The sequence below is a fragment of the Capra hircus genome, chromosome 8 (genome assembly GCF_001704415.2).
Source record: "Capra hircus breed San Clemente chromosome 8, ASM170441v1, whole genome shotgun sequence".
NCBI classification, from domain to species: domain Eukaryota; kingdom Metazoa; phylum Chordata; class Mammalia; order Artiodactyla; family Bovidae; genus Capra; species Capra hircus.
Genome location: NC_030815.1, coordinates 102,976,102 through 102,992,170, shown reverse-complemented (window position 1 = coordinate 102,992,170; position 16,069 = coordinate 102,976,102). Strand labels below are relative to the sequence as shown.

At 45.7% G+C, this 16,069-nt stretch overlaps 1 protein-coding gene across 14 annotated transcripts in view; it reads right to left on the bottom strand.

Moving 5' to 3' along the window:
* ZNF618 (zinc finger protein 618) overlaps window positions 1–16,069 on the bottom strand; it is a 206,671-nt gene that overhangs the window by 13,034 nt on the left and 177,568 nt on the right. For 7 of the 14 annotated variants that reach the window (XM_018052641.1, XM_018052642.1, XM_018052652.1 and 4 more), the window contains 2 exons: window positions 14,876–14,920; window positions 13,889–13,966 (listed from right to left, as the gene is read on the bottom strand). In XM_018052641.1, the coding sequence (XP_017908130.1) occupies window positions 13,889–13,966; window positions 14,876–14,920 (123 nt within the window). The remainder of the gene's footprint in view (window positions 1–13,888; window positions 13,967–14,875; window positions 14,921–16,069) is intronic. The other 7 variants (XM_018052645.1, XM_018052646.1, XM_018052653.1 and 4 more) reach the window with 1 other exon arrangement.

Genomic DNA, 16,069 nt, shown 5'->3' with positions numbered 1-16,069 from the left:
TGTAAATGATATGATCTCCACATTCCAAATAAATGTTAGAGAATGTCATACTTTAAAAAAATACAAGACTATAAAGACATGAATAAGTTGAAAGTAAAAGGTTAAATAAAGGTATACTCCACAAATAGTACTGAAGAGAAGGCAGGAGATGCATGTGGTCGTATTACAGAAAAAACAGACCTCAGAACAAGAAATATGACCCGGGGTAACGGGAGACCGTGCATAAAGATAAAGAAGTCAAATCACCAAGAATCCATAACGATCCTATGTTGTGCGCAAGTGGTAACAGAGCATCAAAATTACATGAAGCAAAAGTGAGAAAACTGGACAAGAAACAGCAGACCAAACCTACGACTGGAAATTTCAAGCTGTCTTCTCTCAGAAATTGCTACTCGCAGGAGAAGAGACTGAATGCAAAGGCACAGAGAGCGGCAGCATCAAGCAGCCCAGTATGCACACAATCGGATCCCCAGAAAAAGGAGGCAGAACAGAAAAATACCGAGACCATATGAAGTATAGTCTCTGACCATAACTGAATTAAATTAGAAATCAGAAACAAAAATATATTTGGAAATATTTCAACTATTTGAATATTAAACATCACACTTGTAAGTAACTCAGAGGCCAAAGAAATATTAGGGAGGTCAGAAAATGCTTTGAACTAAATACTAACACATGCAAACCTCAGATTTCAAAATTCATGGGTACATCTAAGTGAATGTTATTTATAACATTAAAAGTTTTATTAGAAAAGGATAAAGGTTTAAAATCAGTGTCACAAAGCTTCACCACTAAGAGATCTAGAGACTACGTTTAAAGAGTAAGTTGAGTCTAACATAAACAGAAGGAAATAATACAGATAAAAGCAGAAATGAATGAAACAGAAAATGGATAAACACAATAGAAATCAAACTAAAAGCTAATTCTTGGTAGAAATCAATAAAATTGATAGCCCTCTAATAAGAAAGATTAAAAAAAGAAAGGAGAGGAATGCAAATTATTAGTAGTAGGAATAAAAGAAGGGGACATCACTACAGATGCTACACATATTAAAGGGATGAATGGGGACATGATTACGGGGATTTCCCTGGTGGTCCAGGTGTTAAGAAACCATCTGCTAATGCAGGGACACAGGTTTGATCCCTGGTCAGAGAAATAAGATCCCACATGCGATGGGGTAACTAAGCCCAAGCAGGGCACCTAGAGAAGCCCTGCACGCTGTGGCTACTGAGCTCTAGCACTCTGGAGACCGCACACAGCTAGAGAGCCCACGGGCTGCAGCTAGGACCTGATGCAGCCAAACAAACAAATATTTTAAAAAATGATTATGAACAACTTTATGCCAATAAATTCAACCATTTAAGTGAGGCCAAAAAAAAAATAATAAACCTAAAAATATAAAGTATCTAAGTTCACTTCAGAAGAAATAGGTAACCTAAATATCTCAAGTTCTGCAATTATTAAGAAATTCAGATCATAGCTCACATAATTTCCCATAAAGAAAATTCCCACATGAGTTGACTGCAAAGTTTGACCAAATATTTAAGGAAGGAATAATACAGATTCCAAACAAACAGTCCCAAAAATCAGAAGAGGAAAGATCATATCCCAATTTGTTTTACAAGGCTGTCATTACCTCAATCCAAAACTAAAGAAAAAATTATAACAAAAGAAAGTACAGGGACTGCCTGGTGGTCCAGTGGCTAAGACTTCACACGCCCAGTGCAGGGAAACACCAGATTCCAATCTCTGGTCAAGGAACTAGATTCTACTTGCAACTAAGAATTTGCATGCCTTAACTACAAAATCCTGCTGGAAGGTCCTGTTTGCCTCAACTAAGACCAAGCACTGCCAAATAAGTACATAAATAAATATTTTTTTTTAAAAAAAGAAGAGAAACTACAGACCAATATCCCTCAATATATACACAAAATGCTTAACAAAATATTAGCAAGGTAAATATAGCAATATATAAAAATAATAACACATCATGGGAGTTCTCTGGTGGTCCAGAAGTCAGGACTCAGAACTTTCACTGCTGTGCCCTGGGTTCAATCCCTGGTTGGGGAACTAACATCCCACAAACCATATGGGATAAAATAAAAAATAAAAATAATAGCACATCATGAATAAGCAAAGTTAATTCCAGAAATGGGGTAGTTAATAAAAGAAAACCAATCGGTGTAATTTCCTATACTAAGAGGGAAAAAAAAATAAGAAAGATCATTTTATCTCCATAGATAAAATGCACTATAAAAGTGATAAAATCCAATACCCACCCATGATACAAAATCTCAGAAAACTAGGAAGAGAAGGAAACTTTTTCAACATGATAAAGGACATCTATAAGAACCCTTAAGTTTACTGATCTGATAGAAATAAAAAGGATTATTTATAAGGAAATACTATGAACCAATTAGACAACTTGGATGAAACAGACAAGTTCCTAGAAAACACAAACTACAAAAACTGACTTAAGCAGCAGAAAATCTGGATATACCTATACAGAAACTGAATTAGTGATCAAAGTACTGACCACAAAAAAGAAGCAAAGGAAAGCCCAGGTTCAGATGCCTTTACTGATGAACTGTATCATATGGTAAAGACCTTTTCACAAATTCTTCTGAAAATAGGAGGGAACACTTCTCAATTCATTCTATGAGGCAGGTATTATTCTGACACCAAATCCAGACTAAGAAGTCACAAGAAAAGAAACTATGCCCACTATACCTTTTGACTATGGATACAAACACCCTCAATAAAATACAGCTGACCAAATCCAACAACACATACAACAGGCTATACGCTATGACCAAGCAGCATTTATTCCAGGAATACAGGTCGGTTCAACATGCAGAAATCAATACCATATTAATAGAATAAAAGACAAAAACTACCTGATCATTTTAATTGATGCTGAAAAATTATTTGACAAAATTCAATACTCTTCCCTGGTGGCCCGGATGGTAAACAGTCTGCCTACAATGCAGGAGACGTGGGCTCAATCCCTGGGTCGGGAAGAAACCCTGGAGAAGGCAATGGCAACCCACTCCAGTACTCCTGCCTGGAAAATCCCATGGATAGAGGAGCCTGGTAGGCTATAGTCCATGGGGTTGCAAAGAGTTGGACACAACTGAGAGACTTCATTTCACTTCACTTCAATACTCTTTCATGATAAAAACACTCAACAAACTAGGAATTGAAGGGAATTTTTCAACCTGATAAAAGGCATCTATGAAAAACCCATTACTAACATTATACTTAATGGTTAATCATTAAAATTTTTCCTCTTAAGATCAGGAACAAGGTAAAAATGAACACTCTATCTCTTTTATTCAACATGCATTAGAGGTTCCAGTCAGGGCAATTAGAAGAAAAGAAAGAAAGAAAAACAAAAAGAAAGGGCATCCAGATGAATGGAAGAAGTAAAATAATCTCTACTTACAGATAACATACTACATCACTGTGTGTATAGAAAATCCTATGGAAAACACAGATACACACACAACTATTAGAACTTGTAAATAAGTTCATCAAGATTTTGAGATACAAGATCAACATATTAAAGAAATTATACTTGTGTATATTAGCAATGAACACTCTAAAAATTAAATTAAGGAAATAATTCCATTTACAATAGCTTCTAAAAGAGTAAAATTCCTAGGAATAAATTATAAAATAAGATTGTACACTTGAAACTAAAAATATGTTTGAAAAATTCAAAGGCAGCTTAAATAAATGAAAAGGCATTCCATTTTCATAGATTAGAAGACAATATTGTTAAAATGGCAATATTCCCTAAATTGATCCAGATTCAACCCAATCCCTATCAAAGTCCTGCTATCTTTTTTTGCAGATATTGACAAGTTGATCCTAAAGTTTATGCAGAACAGCCAAGCACTCTTGAAAATGAACAAAGCTGGAGAGCTTAGACTTCCTGATTTCAAAGCTATTATAAAGGCATGGTAATCCAGACAGTGTGGTACTGGCACAAAAATAGACATACAGACCAATGAAACAGAATTTAGAATCCAAAAATAAACCCTCAAATTTTCAGTCAACTGATTTCTAACAAGGGTGCCAGGACAATGCAACAGGGAAATGAATACTCTTTTCAAAAAACTGAGCTGGGAAAACTGGATGCCCACATGCAAAAGAATGAAGTTTGACCCCTACCTCACACCACATACAAAAATTAACGCAAAATGGAATATGGGCCTAAATCTAAGAGCCAAAACTAGAAAACTCTTACAGAAGAAAACAGGAGTTAAGCCTTTGTGACCCTCGATCAGGTAATGATTTCTTACACACGACATCAAAAGCACAAACAATGAAAAAAAGTCTTCATCAAAAATTTTTGTGCTTCAAAGGACAGCATCAAGAAAGTGAAAAGACAACCTACAGAATGGGAGAAGATGTTTGTCAATCATCTATCTATAGAGGCTTCATGTCTCTACAGAGATAAAATGATCTCTTACAACTCAGTAATAAAAAACCCCTAAAACACCCAATTAAAAAATGGGCAAAGGATTTGAACCAACATTTCTGCAAAGGAGATACTTAAATGGCCAATAAGCACATAAAAAAATGTTAAACATCATTTGTCATCAGGAATACACAGAAAAGGAAAGATACACCCATCTGAATGCAGAGTTCCAGAGAACAGCAAGGAGAGGTAAGAAAGCCTTCTTCAGTGATCAATGTAAAGAAATAGAGGAAAACAACAGAATGGGAAAGACTAGAGATCTCTTCAAGAAAATTAGAGATACCAAGGGAATATTTTATGCAAAGATGGGCTCAATAAAGGACAAATGGTATGGATCTAACAGAAGCAGAAGATACCAAGAAGAGGTGGCAAGAATACACAGAAGAACTGTACAAAAAAGATCTTCATGATCCAGATAACCAAGATGGTGTGATCACTGACCTAGATATCTTAGAGTGCGAAGTCAAGTGGGCCTTAGGAAGCATCACTACAAACAGAGCTAGTGGAGGTGATGGAATTCCAGCTGAGCTATTTCAAATCCTAAAACATGATGCTGTTAAACTGTTGCACTCTATATGCCAGCAAATTTGGAAATCTCAGCAGTGGCCACAGGACTAGAAAAGGTCAGTTTTCATTCCAATCTCAAAGAAAGGCCATGCCAAAGAATGTTCAAACTATCGCACAGTTGCACTCATCTCATGCACTAGCGAAGTAATACTCAAAATTCTCCAAGCTAGGCTTCAACAGTACGTGAACCGAGAATTTCCAGATGCTCAAGCTGGATTTAGAAAAGGCAGAGGAACCGGAGATCAAATTGCCAACATCTGTTGGATCACAGAAAAAGAAAGAGAATTCCCAAAAACATCTACTTCTGCTTCACTGACTACGCTAAAGCTTTTAACTGTGTGAATCTCAACAAACTGGAAAATTCTTAAACAGATGGGAATACCAGACCACCTTACCTGCCTCCTGAGAAATCTGTATGCAGGTCAAGAAGCCAACAGTTAGAACTGGACATGAAACAACAGACTGGTTCCAAATTGGGAAAGGAATACACCAAGTCTGTATACTGTCACCCTGCTTATTTAACTTATATGCAGAATATAGCATGTGAGATGCTGGGCTGGATGAAGCACAAACTGGAATCAAGATTGCAGGGAGAAATATCAATAACCTCAGATATGCAGATGATATCACCCTTATGGCAGAAAGCAAAGAGGAACTAAAGAGCCTCTTCATGAAGGTAAAAGAAGAGAGTGAAAAAGCTGGCTTAAAACTCATCATTCAAAAAACTAAGATCATGGCATCTGGTCCCGTGACTTCAAGGCAAATATATGGGGAAACAATGGAAACAGTGACAGACTTTATTTTCTTGGGCTCCAAAATCACTGCAGATGGTAACTGCAGCCATGAAATTACAGGATGCTTGCTCCTTGGAAGAAGAGCTATGACAAACCTAGACAGCATATTAAAAAATGGAGATATTACTTTACCATCAAAGATCCCTATAGTCAAAGCTATAATTTTTCCAGTACTCATGTATGGATGTGAGAGTGGGACCATAAAGAAGGTTGAGCACCAAAGAATTGGTGTTTTTGAATGTGGTGTCTGAGAAGACTCTTGAGAGTCCCCTGGACTGCAAGGTGCTCAAACTAGTCAATCCTAAAGAAAAGCAATCTAGAATATTCATTGGAAGGACTAGAATGAAAGTGGAAGCTTCAGTTCATTAGAGGTTCCAATACTTTGGCCACCTGATGTGAAGAGCCTACTCATTAGAAAAGACCCCAGTGCTGGGAAAGATTGAAGACAGGAGAAGACGACGACAGAGGATGAGATAGTTGGATGGCATCACCAACTCAATGCACGTGAGTTTGACAAGCTCTGGGAGATGGTGAATGGCTGGGAAGCCTGGTGTGTTGCAGTCCATGGAGTCGCAAAGAGTCAGACACGACTGAGCGACTGAACAACTACAATAATACACAGATTAAAATAACAATGAGATATCAGTTAATGTGTGTGTGTGTGTTAAGTTGCTTCAGTCATGTCTGACTCTTTGTGACCCTATGGATTGTAGCCTACAGGATTCTCCAGGCAAGAATACGGGAATGGGTTGCCATGCCCTCCTCCGGGGATCTTCTTGACCCAGGGATTGAACCCACATCTCCTTTGGCTCCTGCACTGCAGGCAGATTCTTTACCACTGAGCCACTGGGGAACCCTTGCACGTAATATAGCAGTCCCTACACTTTTTGGCACCAGGGATCAGTTTCACAGAAGACAATTTTTCCATGGACTGGGGTGGGGGCATGGTTTCAGGATGATTCAAGCACATTGCATTTACTATGCACTTTATTTCTATTATTATTATTATATACATCAGTTCCACCTCAGATCACCAGGCATTAGATGCTAGAGGTTGGGGAACCCTGACTTAATGCATTAGAATGGCTATAACCAGTCAGGTAATAACGAGTGTTATCAAGGATGTGGAGAAGTTGGACCCCTCATACACTGTTGGTGGGAATGTGAAAATGGTACAGACACTTTAGTAAACAGGGGCAGCTCTGTATGACCCAGAATTTCCACTCCTAGGCATCTATGTAGTAGTTAAAAGCATGTCTTCATAGGGACTTGCACTTGGACATTCACAGCAGCTTTATTCATAATAGCTCCAAACTGGAGACAGCGTAAAAGTCCATCAATTGGGGGAAGTGAAGTGAAGTGAGGTCGCTCAGTCGTGTCCGACTCTTTGCGACCCTGTGGACTGTAGCCCACCAGGCTCCTCCATCCATGGGATTCTCCAGGCAAGAGTACTAGAGTGGGTTGCCATTTCCTTCTCCAGGGGATCTTTCCGACCCAGGGATCAAACTCAGGTCTCCTGCATTGTAGGCAGATGCTTTAACCTCTGAGCTACCAGGGAAGCCTGGGAACGGGTAAACAAACTGTGGTATATCCAGACAATAAATACTACTCAGAAATTAAAAGACTAGTATCATAGAATATAAATGAGTCTCAAAAGTATGCTAAGTGAAAGAAGTCAGACACCCAAGTCAGACACAAGAGACTAAATACATAATCTATTTATACAAAACTGCAGGCTTCCCAGATGGCACTAGTGGTAAAGAACCTGCCTGGCAATGCAGAAGACTCAGGAGACACAGGTTCGATCCCTGGGTCAGGAAGATTACCCTGGAAGAGGAAATGGCAATCCACTCCAGTATTCTTGCTTGGAGAACCCCATGGACAGGGGAGCCTGGGAGGCTATACAGTCCATAGGGTTCAACAGAGTTGGACACGACTTAAGCAACAATGAGTGCACGCACACAAAATTCCCAAAACTATAACAAAAGCAAGCAGACAGGGTGCCAGCGGGGGGTCTGGGGAAGGGGCCTGCTGCAAAGGGAACTCTGTGGGTCAATGGTCACATTATACATTCTGCTTACGATGGCGGTTAAATGACTAAACGTTCATCAAAACCTATCATCAGAACTCTTAAAATTGGTGAATCTTAATTTATGTAAATTATAAATCTGATTTTAAAATAGGCTTAAAAGAAACCATTAAAAGAGGAACAGTGGTTAGCTTTGAGTAGTGAGATTATGGTTGCAGGGTGGTTCCCTCATTCTCTGCCTTTCTGCAAGTCTTGGAATCGGGATAGAAAGTGAAAGTGAAGTCACTCAGTCGTGTCTGACTCTTTGAGACCCCATGGACTGTAGCCCACCAGGATCCTCCGTTCTTGGGATTCTCCAGGCAAGAGTACTGGAGTGGGTTACCACTTCCTTCTCCAGAGGATCTTCCTGACCCAGGGATCAAACCCAGGGATCAAACCCAGGTCTCCTGCATTGCAGGCAGATGCTTTACAGCCACCAGGGAAGCCTGTATTACTCAACCTCATATTTGATAATGATGTCTGCTGCTGCTGCTGCTAAGTCGCTTCAGTCGTCCAACTCTGTGCAACCCCAGAGACGGCAGCCCACCAGGCTCCCCCGTGCCTGGGATTCTCCAGGCAAAAACACTGGAGTGGGTTGCCATTCCTTTCTCCAATGTATGAAAGTGAAAAGTGAAAGTGAAGTCACTCAGTCGCTTCTGACTCTTAGTGACCCCATGGGCTGCAGCCCACCAAGCTCCTCCGTCCACAGGATTTTCCAGGTAAGAGTACTGGAGAGGGGTGCCATTGCCTTGGTTGATTAACAAAAACCTTTTTTCTCCTTATCTCATAGATAATGCTGCTGAATGGGTGAGGCACTCAGTAAATGCTCTGTGAATGGTCTGATTTATAGCTTGAGCTGGAAACAAGGTTTATTCAGTGTGGCTATAAGATCCCCTGGAGAAGGAAATGGCAACCCACTCCAGTACTCTTGCCTGGAAAATCCCATGGACGGAGGAGCCTGGTAGGCTGCAGTCCATGGAGTCGCTAAGAGTCGGACACGACTGAGCGACTTCACTTTCACATTCCCATGTATCACAGATACATGTGTTCACACACGAACAGATATACATGTCTGCAAAGGACTGGACGCAAAGCTGGAATAAAGAATGTCTCCCAGGGAGGCGCCAGTTGCCGGAAGGAGAAAGCAGTTGTTTCCAGCAGCGGATGGAAAAGGAAAAACTTGTATTATTTGGTCTTCTTTTAGAATGTGCCACAGTCCTTAATATTTTACTTGCATCATCTCCAGAACCCTCACCCAGGCTGTGGAGAATGGTGATGAATCCACTTTACAGATGAGAAGACTGACACCCAGAAAGGTAATTAGGTAATCCCTCAAAGGGACCAGAAGTTCACTGTGGCCATTCCCACATCCTACCACTCTGAGGTGCCATATATTTGCCTCCTAGGAAAGTCCCCAGGCCATACTTAGCTGAAAAGAGGCTAGAAGGGATGACCTCTGAGAGGCTTCCCCCATCCCTAATCCTCCACCCCAACCACCCTGCTGAAGAGGGCACCTGCCTGTTGAGTTCACGAGAGGGTCAGAATCATAGTCTGATTCAGTGGTTGCAGAACCTTGGGCAAGTTACTTAGTCATTTTATCTTATAATTCACACATTCTATGAAAAGAACAAAAAAATAAACAACATAGGGATAGCATACTAAAACGAGCTGCATAATGCTCACTTCTAAACACAAACAAGCAATACAGCACTGCAAGATGGAAAAATTTTAAAAATCAGAGCATCTCCCCTTCTGATAGCAGTTGAGGGAATGACCTATAGCATTCTGGAGGCAAAACATGGGAATAGCTTATGTTTATTAAATATTGTATCATTATTTAAATCATTAACTGTTGGACAGGGCTAACAATTTTCTTATTGATAAATTGTGCTTTGTTTTTTTTTTTTGCAGTGCTGAACAGCATGGGGGATCTTAGTTCCCAAATCAGGGATCAAACTTGCATCCTCAGAAGCGGAATTATGGATTCTAAACCACTTGGCCACTAGGCAAGTCCCTGATAAATATTTTTTAATTGACACTTTCCTGCCCATAATATGTGCTTCTATCTTCTATACAGGAAAGCTAACTGGAACACTTAACTCAGAGGGACTTCTGAAGATCAAATGAGCTAATATGTAAGAACTCAAACGATGTTAGGGATTAATGAGTCATGCAACTCTGGGCCAGCGATTATGTTCTCTGAGCCTCAGTCTCCTCATCTGTATAATGGGGATGATAATGCTAGCCAGCTTACTGAGGAGCGTTGATGCTATAACCAGGCCCAACACACAGTAATTGCTCGCTAAGTGTTAGCTACCTTCAGTATCACTGCTGACAAACCCTGCTCCTAAACTGTCACCAGGGACCAGGCAGGTTTTCCTACCACACAGAAAGGAAGTTTATTAGCGGGAATTACTCTATGCCATTCAGCAGCCTCTTAATGAGATTGGTGTTATTCGAGGTTGATCCCCCTTATCAGCAGCACTGTGAACTGCATAGATCATGATGCTTAATTTCTCTCTATGGAGTCAATCCTTTAATCCCGACTCAGCCTGGCTGGGCTTCAGCCTGGCTTTGCACTGGATTGCTGGCGAGGCATTCTCTGCTGGCACTGAACCAGAACAAAGCAGCCCAAAGCTCTTCTTGGGGAAAACACGTTGGGATGCCTGGGGGAGGCGGGGCCCCACAGGCGCATCCTTGATTTGCATGTTAATGGCCTCCGCCCAACTGCCTGAGGGTCAGAGAAGCCCTGGCACCCAGACTCTTCCCTAATTAGAGCTCAGCTTCCAGAGGTGGCGGGCTTCCCAGGTGGCTTAGCGGTAAAGAATCCGCCGGCAGTGCAAGGGATGCAGGAGACGCAGGTTCAATCCCTGATTAGGGCCGATCCCCAGGAGGACGAAGCGGGAGCCCACTCATGGACAGAGGAGCCTGGCGGGCTATAACACAAAGGGTCACAAAGAGTCAGGCAGGACTGAGCGACTAAGCACATTCCAGAGGTGGCAGCGGGGGCAGAGGGCCTCAGGGGAGGAGTGAGCAGGGGCTGGGTCATGGGGGTCTCGGGCCCAAGGGACCCAAATGCTGTGCTCAGGCAGGGGTCCCCAGCAGCCTTCCAATTTTGGCCACTGGTTGCCCAGGGTCAAGTCTAAACACTGTGAAGGCCCTCCCTGATGCAGGATGGCTGATGGCAAAGGCAAGCTGGAGGTGAGAGACATGCGGAGATGGAACCTTGGTGTGAAGAGGGCAGCTGAGATCTGTGAGCCCTTCTTTTAGAGATGGAGTCTCAAGAGAGGAGGACAAAGTCTCCTGCTCGGTATGTGGTATGGAGACCCTTGGGTTAGAGAGGACTGGAACTCACGTCATGGAAGCCAGTCCTGCTTTGCACTGATTTGATGACTACAATAGAAATAAATGAGATCTTCCCTGTAGCTCAGATGGTAAAGAATCTGCCTGCAACACGGGAGACCTGGGTTCGATCCCTGGGTCAGGAAGATCCTCTGGAGAAGGGACTGGCAATCCACTCCAGTATTCTTGCCTGGAGAATCCCATGGATAGAGGAGCCTGAAGAGCTACAGTTCGTGCGGTCGCAAACAGTCGGACACGACTAGGTGACTAACCCATCAACACCCATAGAAATAAATAATCTCCCCTCTCCACCTAAAATCATTATGAATTGGTACCTAGTGTATAGCAGATGCGACCCCACGGACTGTAGCCTATCAGGCTCCTCCCTCCATGGGATTCTCCAGGCAAGAGTACTGGAGTGGGTTGCCATTTCCTTCTCCAGGGGATCTTTCCGACCCAGGGATTGAACCCCGGGTCTCCCGCATTCCACGCAGATGCTTTAACCTCTGAGCCACCAGGGAAGCCCATAGCAGATGCTAGATGCTCTGAAAAGAGATCCAACCAGCCCATCCTAAAGGAAATAAGTCCTGAATATTCATTAGAAGGACTGACTTTGAAGTTGAAGCTCCAATACTTTGGCCACCTGATGTGAAGAGCTGACTCATTTGAAAAAGACCCTGATGCTGGGAAAGGCTGAAGGCGGGAGGAGAAGTGGACAACAGAGGATGAGATGGTTGGATGGCATCAATGACTCAATGGGCATGAATTTGAGTAAACTCCGGGAGTTGGTGATGGACAGGGAGGCCTGGCGTGCTGCGGTTCATGGGGTTGCAGAGTTGGACATGACTGAGCTACTGAACTGAACTGAACCATATAGCAGGTACCCAACAGATACATGCTGAGTAAGTGAACAAACGAAGAGAGGTCACACTGACAGGACAGTGCCTGTCTAAAGAGCATCTAGCCCTGTAATACTGCGCTAGTCAGGCCCAGCCTGGAAGATGATATGGAAGATTTATAAACCTAAGCGAGACGAGCGTGTGTGCTAAGTCGTGTCAGACTCTTTGCAACCCTGCGGACTGTGGCCCACTAGGCTCCCGTGTCCACGGGGATTTTCCAGGCAAGGATACTGGAGTGGGTTGCCATGCCCTCCTCCAGGAGATCTTCCCAGCCCAGGGATCGAACTTGTGTCTCCTCCGTCTCCTGAACTGGCACGCGGGTTCTTTACCACTAGCAGGTTCTCCTCCCACTTTCCCACTCAGGGAAGCCCTAAGAGAGACAATAACTAACAATAACAGCAACAGAAGAAATAACAGCAGCTTAACAAACACTGCATCTCTACGTCGTACCTTTTTCCTGGTCAGCTTCTATTTGGCCTATACTGAACCACCACCAAGTGCTTTTCTCACATCACCTCCCGTGACCCTGAAGGAGGGTGGTGGGGTCAGCCAGCTGCTTCCCTCACATTCCCGTTTCCCTCCGCGGAGTGTCGGGCTGCCCCTGAGCAGCTTCCCACAATTCCCCTGGAACTGGAGCATCTGCGTGTCATTTGTGATCTAAAGGATAAAGAAGCAAGGAAGCCCCCCTCTCTGCCCGCCAGTCAGAAAAAGAGGACTCTGCGACCCAGAGGAGGATGGAGACATACGAAGGAAGGAGTCTGGGTCCCCGAGTGGCCACGTGGAAGGTCACCTGCATCAGGCTGTGCTAGGGCTGAGATGGTAAGTGGTTATGTCAAACCACGGAGAATTTGGGACTTACCTGTTAGTGTCTCCCTGACTAGATCAAAAATCAGTGCTACTATGATAAAAACCTAAAATTGGAGGCTGGATGGTCTAGTGAGGGAGCTGACACCACAAGCTGGGCAGATGGAGAAACAGCTGATAAACAGATTGTCCAGATAGCAGACTCCTAGCTTTGCCACTGAAGTGAAAGTACAAGTTGATCAGCCATGTCCGACTCTTTGCAACCCCATGGACTGCAGCCTGCCGGGCTCCTCTGTCCACGGACTTCTTCAGACAAGAGTATTGGAGAGAATTGCCATTTCCTTCTCCAGGGAATCTTCCTGACCCAGGGACTGAACCTAGGTCTCCTGCATTGCAGGCAGATTCTTTACCTCTATAGCAGCGGTTCTCAAAGCATGGCCCCTGGACAAGCCAGGGGTGTGTGGCGTGAGGGCCTGCCAATAATTCAAGTCTGGGCCCCACCTTAGACCCATGAGTCTGAAGTTTAGGGAGGAGCCTAGAAACCCCTACTTCCACCAGCCCTCCTAGTGACTGAGGCAGCCTCAGGTTTGACAACAGCTGCTTCGTGCGACAGGGTTCTCCCCTGAAAACGACAGGGTTCACCCCAGGCTGCCCTGGGCTGAGCTTCTCCACTGCCCTCCCCACCTCCGCTCCCCTGGACCTCAAACCACACACCTCCACATCTCTGTCCTGTTCATCGCCTATGCAGGCTCCAGGCAGAAGCCACAGCTTCTGGATGCTTCTTCAGCTCCACACTACCCTGGGTTACAAAGGACTGACCGGGGCTCCCAGGTCCTGTGACTGTCACCTGGGGGCGTGGTCCCAGGCTGGCCCTGCCCCTTGCAGGATCTGGGAGGAAGGGAGGGGATGGGGGCTGCAGGGTCCTTACCTGCATGAGACTGCATGTGCTCCAGCAGGTTGTTGTAGAATTGGAACTGGATCCCACAGGCGCCGCACGTGTAGGGCTCTGCGGGGAGAAACAGAGCAGCTGTCTGAAGGGCTGCACGAACCCCAGCACCTTTCTGCAGGGCCGCGGGCAGCTCTGGAGCTGGGCACCCAGACACACAGGGGGTGGTGCTCTCGGGGCTTCCCTGGCACTAGCTAGTGGGGGAGAGGCTGGGGAGGAAGGAGCGATGGAGAGAGGAAGATGGCAGGTAACAGACCATCGGGTGCAGCCACGGGGCATTTATCGAGGGCTCACTGTGTGCCAGGCACTGTTCTGGGCGTTGGGGACGACACAGGGCAGAGACCGCATCTTCTTGGTTCCACAGCCGACCTCTCTCTCTCGGCTTGGGGAGGCACACAGACGGCTCAGTCTGCTGAGCGGACGACTGGATAAAGGTACGAATGAACCAAAGACAAGACGATGGACGTGGAGAGAAGGACACAGAAGGACGGAAGGGACGAGATAAAGGGTGAGAAGCAGAGAAACACTGAAAAGCCAGAGAAGCAGGCATGAGACAGGGAAGAGGAGGGGAGAGGGCGGGACGGTGGGAATGATGAGTGCGTATAAAAACAGGAGCTCGTGTGCAGGGCCTGTTATCTTTTCATCTCTGCGTGCCTGGCACTGGGGCGCGGAAGGAAGAGAGAAGAGAGCAAAGACAAGTAAGGCAAAGAGCAAGAGGACGGTGGAGGTGGGGCTCGAGAGCGGCGTTGTGGGGCCAGCCCCGTGGGCAGGAAGGGGAGGCCTTGTTTCTGCAGGGCTGGGGGTGGCAGAGGCAGGCTGTCCACACTCCTCCACCCACCTGGGCTGGGCCGCCCCCTGCTTCCACCAGCTGCTGGGTCTGCCTGGGAGGGGTCCGGAGTGTGTGGCGGGCTGAGTTCATGCCCTGCCCTGTCTGGCCCTCTCCAGCCCCCCGACGGGACCCTCACTTACTCTGTAGGAGAGGGAAAGGGTTGGAAATCAGGGGACTTGCAGTTTCTGCAAAAGAGAAACAGTTTAGCTAAGTCTCTTCCAGCTCTGGTGCTCGGGGCTGACTGTCACGATTTCTGGTCTTGGGCAGCACTGGGCCAGATGGGCTCTCAGAGAAGGGGGCGGCGGGCGTCTGGGGTGGGACTGGGCATGGGCAGGGCGAGATCGGGCAGGGCCATCCTTCCAGGACACCCCCAGCTCTCACCCAGGGAGCCCACAGAACACCATGAGGAAACACCCACATGCGGCTGCCCGTCTCAGGACAGGGAGCTGGGGCGGCTGCTAGGTCTGGGCACCCGGGGTGGACGCGTTTGATACCAAACACCAGGGCAGCCAAGGGAGTACTGCGCTTTCCCTTCGTGTGTCTCCATCCTGCCATCTGTCTGCTGGCAGCTCCCCATGCCTCTCTGTATCGTCAGGTGAGCCTCACGGGCAGGGGACAGCAGGATGGGGCAGACAGACTACCCCGGGGAATCCTGGCTTCACCACTTACAAGCTAGGGGCCCGGGGCGACAATCGATCTCTCCTGAGCCTTGATTTCCTCATCCGAGAAGCAGGGATAACAGTAACACTGACCCTCGCTGGCTGTGTGGCAAGGGTGGAAACAGGTGAGACACATACAGCTCTGAACAGGTGCCAGGCACACAGTAAGCGCTCAATAAACGGTGGCTGCCAGCAGGAGCGTCCCAATTCTGAACATGGACTCTGATGGAAGGAGAGGCAGTGGCTATAGCCTGGCTGGCTGACAGCAAAGGCTCGCAGGAGACTGGGGTTTTGGTCCCGGCTCTGCTGCTCATCCCTGCAAGGCCTGGACCAGTCACTCCATCTCTTTAAGGCCCACCTTTCGGAGAGGCATTACAGTTTTCAGAAGGATGAAGCAGTTTGGAACAGCTGATGTTCTCTCTAATTTAAAGGTCTGTGTCCACATTCTCGGGGCTCCCAAGGCACACCTCACTGCCTGCCTCGGGCACTGACTCATGAAATCTCTTGGTTTACTTAACCCCCCGCCACACACCCCCAAACAGCCTACTATGTGGATGTGTATCTCTGCAGGGACCCCACTGAATGATCCCCCACCACGGGGACGTGTGTGCCATTTCCACTCTACAGCAGAGGAGAAACGAGGGGCGAGCTCAAGCCACCAGCTTGTTGATGGTG